General features: G+C 43.6%; 1 protein-coding gene across 1 annotated transcript; it reads left to right on the plus strand.

Moving 5' to 3' along the window:
- The first annotated feature begins 1,185 nt into the window (after positions 1–1,185).
- LOC124712300 (trypsin delta-like) lies at positions 1,186–5,623 on the plus strand. The gene is made up of 2 exons (XM_047242592.1): positions 1,186–1,551; positions 5,208–5,623. Exons 1-2 carry the CDS (start codon positions 1,186–1,188, stop codon positions 5,604–5,606), a joined length of 765 nt encoding a protein of 254 aa, XP_047098548.1. The 3' UTR covers positions 5,607–5,623.
- Positions 5,624–11,329: the final 5,706 nt, after the last annotated feature.

Below are 11,329 nucleotides of genomic sequence, written 5' to 3' on the forward strand. Positions count from 1 at the left end.
AAGACTACGGTCTGTTCTAGAGTATTCTACAGTATCCTGGTTTTTGAAGGAGAGACAGCATTGCTCGTATTTTTTTGTTTTATTAACCGCAAAATCGATTTTCGGTCACGTAGTGACCATCCTCCGTGCTGTAATATACAATTTAAATTGGTAGGCACTGGTGTCAACAAGCTTAGAGCGAGTAGGCACTGGTGTCAACAAGCTTAGAGCGATCACATAAACTCGCTCTAAGCTTGTTGACACCAGTGCCTACCAATTTAAATTGTATATTACAGCACGGAGGATGGTCACTACGTGACCGAAAATCGATTTTGCGGTTAATAAAACAAAAAAATACCACCAATGCTGTCTCTCCTTTCTAGTATATTCATTATCTGTTCGTGGTGCACAGGACACTCCATGGAGTCGCCAATCAACAAGTATCCTGGTTTATTATCACCCACCCTGCAACTGATGGGTACATCTCAGAGCGTTTACTGTACAATAAATATCTGCTTAAAACAAACTAATTAATTTTCCTAATTTCTTACACCTTCATCCCTGTAATATTACACTTGTCGCCATGACCTAGACCAATCGGACGTGACCGTTTGCAAAGCATTAGGCGATGATCTGAGGCAAGACAGCGTCTGCGAAAGACGACCTGTTCTGCTCATGCAAGTGACCGATTTTTGTGGTTACCCAAGTCTTAATTTTCAACATATTCAAGTGCAGAAGACTAACCGCTACTTACTACGTATGACAAAGCACAGACAATAAACAAAAGCAAGAGAATTTTCTTGGAGCGACCTTTCACATTACCCTATTAGAACATCTCAGCAGGAATATGACAACTATTACAAAGTAATCCTGCGCAGCCCAATCCCTTAACACGCTGCGGTTACAGTACTCAGAAACTCTCACAGCCAAACCATTGTCTACAGCATAATCTACATCAGATCGGGAAAAGGCTGAACAGTGTAAGAACTAGCTGTTTTATATCAATGAGCTGTGTGACGCCATTGAGAGGGTCGTATCAAGGTCTACATCGATTTTTAAGTGCTTTATCTCAGCAGATAAAGAATCCGACTCAGAGGTTTTTTTCAAGTACAGGGATTACCCCCGACTGAGATAGAGCACTCGTCCTTGGGTCTCTTACAGTATATACAGGCCGGGGTCCGAGAGGGCTGCACCACCGCTTCCACCATGCAGCGCCTCGCCCTCTTCTTGGTGTGCCTCTTGGGTTCCGCCCTCGCCGCGCCCTCGCCGGCCAGGCTGTGGAGCCGGGGTAACGGCCGCATCATTGGAGGCTCCAACGCCAACATTGCCGACTACCCGTGGCAGCTGTCCTTCCAGTATGGCGGTTCGCACATTTGCGGAGCGTCCATCATCAGTTCCAGCTGGGCGCTGACGGCCTCTCACTGTGTTGACGGTATGAGCCTCCTTCTGATGACTTTCCGAGCGGGGTCTTCAATTCGTGGAAGCGGTGGTACAGTCCTGAGGGCGTCCTCTGGCTACATGCACGCGTCGTACAATAGCCGCACTATAGACTACGATATCGCAGTCATACAGGTGAGTCCCAGTGGCTGAAAGTGTGGATCACCAAATTAGTTCACAGTTTTTTAGAGTATTCTCAAACATAAGTTCGATGTAATTGTTGTATCTCCAAAATGGACTAATGAATTATCAATATCTTGTAGCTGAATTCATAGCCGTACAATACTGAATAACTAGCAAACATGAATGTTCTATGTGGCCTCTAAATTCCTGAAGTATTTCCCACAGTAGTGTGTGGCTCTAATCGCATTGATGTTGAAATTTTCGTCACTAAAGTTACTCCTGAACTTAGATTTATCCTTCACAAACGTGTCTGATCGGTTTTATGTAAGTCATATAGCGCATTACCCAGAGAGCAGATGCACGAATTTCTTTAATGTTATGCCATTTTTATTATTATTGATAAAAATCGCAAAACAATAAATTTTACGTGGCCTCTGCGTTTCTGAAATCTTTGCCACAGTAGCGTGTGTCTCTGATAGTATTAACGTTGAAATTTTCGTCACTAAAGTTACTCCTGAATTTAAGAGTTATTCTTTAGCAGTGTCTCGGATCGGCTGTATGAAAACCATGTAGGGATTTACACTGACAGTAGATGTATGAATTTCTTTAACGTTCTGCCTGTTTTATTATTAAATGTAACAGTCACAAAATAATAAATAAATAGCTTCGACATCACTCGCTGTCAATAAAGAAAATTCTGTCTCATGTTCGAAACACATGAAGTTAAAGAAATTTTAGCCACGTTCTAGCTTTGTTGTGTCAGGTATGAACAAATTTAAACGTTGAACGTACTTAGCACTTACCATCCAGCCACTGAGCCGCTCTCAGGGTCTTGCATTACTGAAAATAAGAATTTTTGCAAGCTCCTAATTCAAGCATGCATTTTATCCTATTTTTTCTCAAGAGCTGATACTACAAAAACATCACATACTGTTGGAGAATAAGGATGACTTTTGATGTTGGAAAGGAACCAGTGGAAAAATATTAGTCCAACACAATAAATTAACAAGAGAGAGAGAGGAAGAAATGTTTCCCAAACAACAATATGGAATGCAAATGCTGTAATACAACACACATACCGTTTATATCCTAGGATGATACTGGAGAGCTACTGGAAAAGATTTGGTATGTAGGACTCCCGCCACAGAGAAGCGTGATTAATTAATAGAAAAATATTTGTTCAATCCACGATCGGCTTCGCGACGTGAAAATCGCATCGAAAGTGTGCAAAATTACTGTATTTGGCCACCCATAATGTACAGCAGGTCCAGACACTGCCTGATCACTGCATGGTCCAATCTGACATGTCAAAACCTATCCCGAAATTTATCACGTAGGGAGAATACACCGAAACAAATACGTGGTCAAAATTTCAGCTGCTAAGGCATATACTTTTCAAATAAGGTATACTAACGTTACTCATTTTGCCGCATGAAAAACGGCCGATTTCCTTCCTGCCCAGCGCGCAAATCGCTGAACAAGCAGACACTGACGTGACAAGAGAATTTATCAGCGTAGTCGAAAGCGCACGCATGCGAATTATAAGCACTTAAACCATGCCAAAACGTCATTAATTTCTTGACTAACTTGCAGTTCCTGTCGCCAGGTGAACTGCAACAGATGCAGTTGTTCGCAAGTGACTTACCAGAAGAAAGAAATTCAAGGCAGTGTAAGACGAAAGCCATCAACCGATACTTAAATTTGCTGACATGACATACTTCAAACAATTTCTATAACAATGCTCTAACGACAATTTTTGGATAATGTATAATTTACTAACAATGAAAAAGTACCTTTTTATTCCATGTAGTTGTCACAAAAATGAGAAGTGACTACTGAATGAAAAAAACAATCATTTTTCTTACACCAGACACACCTGATAAATCTTAAATTAATGCATTCAGGCACATCGCAGTAATTACTGCTTTCTATGGTCAGAACTGGGAGAGATTAAGAAGGCCTTGGCCGTTGTTCTGCATATTGTGCTGCTTATAAGACATACGTGATCAAATTCGTGAAACGTTGTGATGCAAACTGACAGTTCGCAAATGGCTGATGTTTAACAGTACCGTTCCGCCAGTAAACCTGAAATGAGAAGGAATACCGAAAATTATACAGGCAGACAATTTTCTGATTTTTTTTTTATTGAAAACTTTCTTTATCGAGAAACTGAATCACACTACTACATTGGGTGGAGCCTGGATTATATTAACAGTCATTGCGTCATGTTTCTGAATACAGATGTGTCGTTATGTCCAGGACAAGAGTGGAATAAAAGCAATTAACAATGTTACGCAGCAGGTAAGAAAACGATTCGGATGTAATACTGAAAATTATTCTCTCCCATTTTTCCACATTTTTGCTACATCAATAAGAAGATTTTTGTAACAAAACTGTCCTCCCTATAATTTTTGGCCCTTACTAGCCTTAAGTTTTTTGAAGACAGATAAAAGCTGCGGAAGCAGTAATCCACTGTTACGTTACTATCATTGTGATATACGAATGTATAATCGCATTCATCATCTGCACAAGCAACTTCACTTTTTTTGTAGCGCGCACTGATAAAGTGCAGTTCGCACGTAGTTCTTGCACGAAACCTAACTGGTTTTTTACACAGCGTTTTAGGGGGTAAGAAGAAACTTCGTCTTCACCTCAGCTACGAATTTATCTGTAGTATTATATATTAATCGCATCTCCTCTACCAATTTACCGGAAGTAAAGTTGGTAAATTTGTGACTGCCTTTCTCGTATGTGTTCAGAATGTAAGAAGCCTCAGAGTCCATACTGTACATCCCACTTTCAATCTTAAGAGCCCAGCCTCGTAGATCACCCTCGGTAGTGGTACATTGACTTTCTCGAAGAGTTCTAAGTCATTTAAACAGTTTTTCATTCACACTTTTGCGAGTCGCGCGGTTCCAGACTGTAGCGCCTAGAACCGCTCGACCACTTCGGCCGGCGGGATGGGACACTACGAATGGAGTGTGTAGACATACAAGGTGAGAATGTGGGTCTCGTGGGAGGCGTGCGTGAGATAGAGCCTGCAGTCACGCTATACTCTGTGTCCTCGGTGGCTCAGATGGATAGAGCGTCTGCCATGTAAGCAGGAGATACCGGGTTTGAGTCCCGGTCGGGGCACACATTTTCACCTGTCCCCGTTGATATATATCAACGCCTGTTAACAGCTGAAGGTATTAATACAATTCTAATTTCGAAACAATAATTAGTGCAGTACCATTATAACTGTCATTGGAGAAAGATGTTCTGAATGGTCGGTTCCCTTGTATTGAAACGAAGGAAACCAGCTCTTGATTTATCAGGTGCACTACCTAGTTCTCTTAGAGTGACTGGTTCAACAAATAGGGTAGAAACCTCCTCGTGAAGGATCAGTATGGAGCAAAAGTGGCTGCACGGCACAAGGGAGGTGGAGATGCGTATCTTTCTATGGACCGCTCTTCTAGCAGAAACAAGTGCGAGTCACAGCACGATTCCTTCACTCTCCTGACTTAATAACCAGTGTACTCACAAGGGTAGCTTAAAGTACCGAACACTGAAAACATATCCTCTATAAGGCCACCTTCGACCTTCCTGTCGAAGCCTGGGCGACTCCTCTCTAGAACACGTTTGCTCATGACGTAGTTGTTACCAGACTTTGCTTCCATGTTCTCCAGGTGTCTGGATCTCTCCTCGGCACGAACGCTCAGGTCGTCAGCCTGCCCTCTGACGGCTACGATCCGCCAGGTGGTCTCGCAGTGACGGTGACCGGTTGGGGAACCACGTACACGGACGGGCCAGCAGCTAGCACCCTGCAGAAGGTCGACATCGGCATCGTGGACCGCAGCACCTGCAGGAGTATCTTCGCCAACATCAACACGGTGACCGCCCGCATGGTGTGCGCCGGCCAGGCCGGCCTGAGCGTCTGCAACGGAGACTCCGGCGGTCCCCTGGTCAACGGAAACACCCAGGTGGGCATCGTCTCTTGGGGAAATTCACAGTGCGAGGCCGCCCCCGGCGTCTACGCCAACGTCGGAAACCTGCGCTCCTGGATCCGATCTGCAGCAGGCGTCTAAACTCTCCTGACTCTCAACTGTTCTCGGCTCAGTGAAAGTCTCGAGAAAGATTCCAGTTGTTCTAAAGACTGTATTTATTATAATAAAGAATTGTTCTAAAACCGCAGTATTGAGACTTGTAACACTTTGTTTCATTATTTACTTCATTGTCAAAACCAATCGTAATTAAGAGAGTGTGATTTCCTCAGCACAGTAGCTTAACATTTGATCTGAGTTTGCCTCAGTGTTGACGGGATAAACATACTGGGAATATTTCCTTCAAGACAGATAATCTGATGGACGAAGAACATAAAATTACATTTGCACAGTTGGTTCCTCAGCGTAGGTATTCACAACCAAATTGCCATGACTGCGTATTGCCCACCTTCACAGCCTCATATTAACATCAAAGGTATAGATTTCTTTAAATTGTACATGGTGCACATTATGAAGAACCGTGCCAGTAAAAAGCACCATTGACGTACTCAGTATGTGAGTTAAAGACATAGCTATAAAACCATCATCAGTTCCTCACAGCAACAATAATAACTACCAAAACATGAAATAAGAAATTTGAGGAATGCTATGGACTCAACGGAACTCATGCAGAAAAAGAAAAATCTTGAACTACATCTATACTTCACATGTCAACTTGCAGTGCGCTGCGGAGAGTACTTCGCGTACCACTACCACATCCCACCTTTCCTTTTCTAGTCCCGAATAGTTAGCGGTCAGAACGAATGACTGTCAGCTTCCGTGTGGGCTCTAGTCTCTAATTCTATGTTTTCGGTGTGTTCGCGAGACAAACTTAGGTCTCTTAGGAACGGGCACTCTCGTAACGTTAACAATAACCAAACCATGATACAGAATACCTCTCTCGCAGCGTGTGCTACAGGAATTTGTTGTTCCTCTCCGTGACGATTTTGCGATGACTAAATGAGTCTGTAACGAAGCACTGTGCGACTACACCGAAACAGTTATACGTGATGAACCACCATGTATTCCAGTGAAAGCCTTCGAACACGCTGTACAGTTTGCCGCCGGACTGACAACACAACGAAGTGTATGCACTTGTGAGGAACGACGTGTCATGATCTTAGTGTACAATGTAAAGAAAAGAAGCGGATTAACCTGACGGGCGGCATAGGAAATCCAAACACAAGCGGTTTTAGTAACAATACCATTACAATAAAGTTATAGGTAAAATAAAACATTGTTTAGTCTACCAAACCTTAGGTTTACAACAATACTCTCTTCTCTATCCTCTATAATGCAGTCTAATTTCCATTTCAGGTTTTTGCAGCACCTGGGGAACACATTTGTCCTTATCTTCTGAAGTCACTGTTGTCACTCCTTGTTCTAATACACTACTAGCCATTAAAATTGCTACACCACGAAGATGACGTGATGCGGACGCGAAATTTAACCGTCAGGAAGAAGATGCTGTGATATGCAAATGATTAGCTTTTCAGAGCATTCACACAAGGTTGGCGCCGGTGGCGACTCCTACAACAAGCTGACATGAGGAAAGTTTCCAACCGATTTCTCATACACAAACAGCAGTTGACCGGCGTTGCCCGGTGAAACGTTGTTGTGATGCTTCGTGTAAGGAGGAGAAATGCGTACCATCACGTTTCCGACTTTGATCAATATCGGATTGTAGCCTATCGCGATTGCTGTTTATCGTATCGCGACATTGCTGCTCACGTTAGTCGAGATCCAATGACTGTTAGCAGAATATGGAATCGGTGGGTTCAGGAGGGTAATACGGAACGTCGTGCTGGATCCCAACGGCCTCATATCACTAGCAGTCGAGATGACAGGCATCTTATCCGCATGGCAGTAACTGATCGAGCAGCCACGTCTCGATCCCTGAGTAACAGATGGGGACGTTTGCAAGGCAACAATCATATGCACGAACAGTCCGACGACGTTTGCAGCAGCATGGACTATCAGCTCGGAGTCCATGACTACGGTTACCCTTGACGGTGCATCACAGACAAAACCTCATTTTTTCGGATGAATCCAGGTTCTGTTTACAGCATCATGATGGTCGCATCCGTGTTTGGCGACACCGCGGTGAAAGGACATTGGAAGGGTATTCGTCATCGCCATTTTGGCGTATCACCCGGCGTGATGGTATGGGGTGCCATTGGTTACGCGTCTCGGTCACCTCTTGTTCGCACTGACGGCACTTTGAACAGTGGACGTTACATTTCAGATGTGTTACGACCCGTAGCTCTACCCTTCACTCGATCCCTGCGAAGCTCTACATTTCAGCAGGATAATGCACAACCGCATGTTGCAGGTCCTGTACGGGCCTTTCTGGATACAGAAAATGTTCGACTGCTGCCCTGGCCAGCACATTCTCCAGATCTCACACCAACTGAAAACGTCTGGTCAATGGTGGCCGAGCAACTGGCTCGTCACAATACGCCAGTCACTAGTGTTGATGAACTGTGGTATCGTGTTGAAGCTGCATGGGTAGCTGTACCTATACAAGCCATCCAAGCTCTGTTTGACTCAATGCCAAGGTATATCAAGGCCGTTACTACGGCCCGAGGTGGTTATTCTGGGTACTGATTTCTCAGGATCTATGCACCTAAATTGCGTGAAAATTTAATCACGTGTCAGTTCTAGTATAATATATTTGTCCAATGAATACCCGTTTATCATTTGCATTTCTTTTTGGTGTAGCAATTTTAATGGCCAGTAGTGTACAATGAAAGATAGAAATCGCAGTACCAAGCGGGAGTTCTGTGACACAAACGAAATTTGTGTGACAGAAAGGCAAGTAGGTAGGCGTGTTTCTACGTCTGAAACATGTCTATTCAGATTTCGCGCCAGTCCCGTAAGAGTGGCGCTAGTAGTGCCACTATGAGAATGCTTGTCTGATTTGCTTTGAACAAATAAAATAATACAAAATTATCTCTGTATCTTTCGTGAGCGTTAGTTACGTTTGCGACTGGACGTGGTGAGCTGTTGGTCAAGAATGCACTTAAGGCGGCAATGGCGGCATTGTCAACATCTCACTGAGTTTTTACGGGGTCGTGTAACAGGGCTACGAGAAGCTGGATATTCCTCCTGAGATAATGGAGAAAGACTTGTCAGGAAGCCGGCCGCGGTGGCTGAGGGTTTCTACGCGCTTCAGTCCGGAACCGCGCTACTGCTATGGTCGCAGGTTCGAATCCTGGCTCGGGGCGTGGATGTGTGTGATGTCCTTAGGTTAGTTAGGTTTAAGTAGTTCTGAGTTCTAGGGGGCTGATTACCTCAGATGTTAGACTTAACATAGTGCTCAGAGCCATTTGAACAATTTTGAACTTGGCAGGAATGCAGCCACTGCACATGACTGCTAGCAATCGTAGCCACGAAAAGGTACGGTTGCAAGAAGACCAGACTCTGGACAGCTAGGTAGCACGACCGAGAGAGACGAGCTTTGGTTTCGGCGTATGGCCCTGGCACATCATATTGCTGCAGCAATTTGAGCAGCAGTTGACACCACACTGACGCAATGAATTGTCACAAATTGGTTGCTTTAAGGACAGCTCGGAGTCGGAAGTCCTTTAGCGTGCATTGCACTGCCCCCAAACCACCGTCATTCGCGACTTGAGCTCATTGGATGGCAGGTCTAAGGTCTCTTGTGTTTTCTGATTAAAGCTGGTTCTGCCTCTGTGCCAGTGATTGCAGTATGTTGGTTAGAATGAGGTCAACCAACCTGCCTGCGTGTCAGACACGTGGGATTAAGGTCTGGGGTGGGTTTCCGTATGACAGTAGAAGCACTCTAGTGGTTATCCCACACACCCTGACCGCAAATTTGTATGTCAGTCTGGTCATTCGACCTTTTGTGGTGTAGCACTACAGGGGATGTCTTCCAACAAGATAACACTCGCCCACATACCGCTGTTGCAACTCAACGTGGTCTACAGAGTGCCGACATGTTACGTTGGCCTCTTAGATCGCGATCTCTGTCTCCAGTCGAGCACATACGGGACATCATTCGAAAACTCCAGCGTAATCCACAATCAGTATTAACAGCCCTATACTGACCGACAATGCGCAGCAGGCACGAAACGTCATCTCACAAACTGACGTCCAGCACCCGTACAACAGAAGGCATACACGTTTGTATGCCTGAATTCCATATTCTGGTGATTACAGGGGTTATTAGTATACCTGCAATTTGCATTTGCAAAGGGAGTATTTCGAGATTACATTGACCTGCAAGCTTGCAATGTTGATGTCTGAAGTATGTTACCTACACAAATGTATTCCAGAAATTTCATTACTCTGCATTATTTAATTTTTGGTGTTGCAATTTTTGCCGTCAATGTAGGTCTTTAACTTGCGATGTTTTGTATGTTCTGTGTTTTGCTGCAACACCACCTCCAATTTTGGACCAAACTGACTTCATGGCGTTTAATTCGCAGTGGTACAGAGAAATTCTTTCTTCAAAAGCGATCTTTTTTTTAGATTTTTCTGAAGTACCTTGCTTATTGGAATTCGTATTAAGAACTCTTTCTTTTCGATGACAATGGTACAGCCTGTTACCAAGACTAAAGATTGTGTTAACCTGAAGCCGAGGAAGAGCATCTTCAAACGCTTCTCCTACGTATCGGCGCACATCTCCTCATGGTAATACCCATAATTCTTCGATTCGAAAATCCACACGCAGCCTGCGACGAAACATCGTTTGCTCACATTGTTTAGAGAATTTTAAGGTATTATCTACCCAGGATGATCCTGCGTTCAACCATGTCTCGTCCACATACTAAATCAGTCTTCCTCCAGCAATTTTCATGCTTCCTAGAAAATGCTGCCTCTCTAAAATGATGTCATTCCCACTAGCATACTATCGAGTTCACATAGAATATATTTGAGATTCATTTCCTTTAAAAATTTATAAGACGTTATTCTATGAAAATTGCCCAAATCTTGATCTGCGTTTACGGCAGCGAGCACTTTGTCAGTTTTTGGCAATTCGTTGCGAACAAAAAATAAATAAATAAATAGAAACAAAAAATAAGAAAAAATTGAAAATTCGTATATTTCTCTTCCTATCGCATTACTGTCAACACTTTGTGGAAGCTTCTGTCGTGATTTTTCTTCATTGTGGCACTTCAAAGAGTGTGTGACCCTCTATTCACTTATCGCACGATTCCCTGAGGAACGACCAGTACCTACTGATGCGATATCGGTCTTTCGTTACTCTGGATACAACAGCTCTGTTTTAAACACTTTGAAAACGAGGTATTTCTCTGCAGAATGTAGTGATATCTGCTTTGATTTCTTCTTTGGTGACTCAAAACGGACATGTCGACCACGCCCACATTTGTGGAGAATGACATAATGAGTTTACTCGCACATGATACTAATGAAAAAAAAAAAGAATAGATGTTGGTGGCTCCAGAAACAGCTAGTGCTGAACGTGACTACAAACACTGACACTTATGCTGATTATGTAAAACTGGTTTCTCACGAGAAGAACTTTACAGTAAGATTCTATGGTCACATACTAACGACATTTACTCGGACGCAGCACACTCAACGGCAGCACTGTGATCACACGGCTTGGTGTGTTTACAGACCGTCTCTCGCTTCGGTGAGTGGAGTTTGGATATCTGATGGAATTAACAGCTTCCAGTGATTATATTCACCTAAATAATCATAAAATAAAGGGTCCTCATGCATCCATAACCCGTCACATTTGTTTATGTCGAGAGTCAATTGCTACTCCCTGCAGAAAG

This window comes from Schistocerca piceifrons, chromosome 8 (assembly GCF_021461385.2).
Source record: "Schistocerca piceifrons isolate TAMUIC-IGC-003096 chromosome 8, iqSchPice1.1, whole genome shotgun sequence".
Classification (NCBI taxonomy): Eukaryota; Metazoa; Arthropoda; class Insecta; order Orthoptera; family Acrididae; genus Schistocerca; species Schistocerca piceifrons.

Coding starts and splice junctions, on each gene's coding strand:
- LOC124712300 (XM_047242592.1), top strand. CDS start 1,186: ATGCAGCGCCTCGCCCTCTTCTTGGTGTGCCTCTTGGGTTCCGCCCTC. Junction 1,552..5,207: donor ACGATATCGCAGTCATACAG/GTGAGTCCCAGT, acceptor CATGTTCTCCAG/GTGTCTGGATCTCTCCTCGG.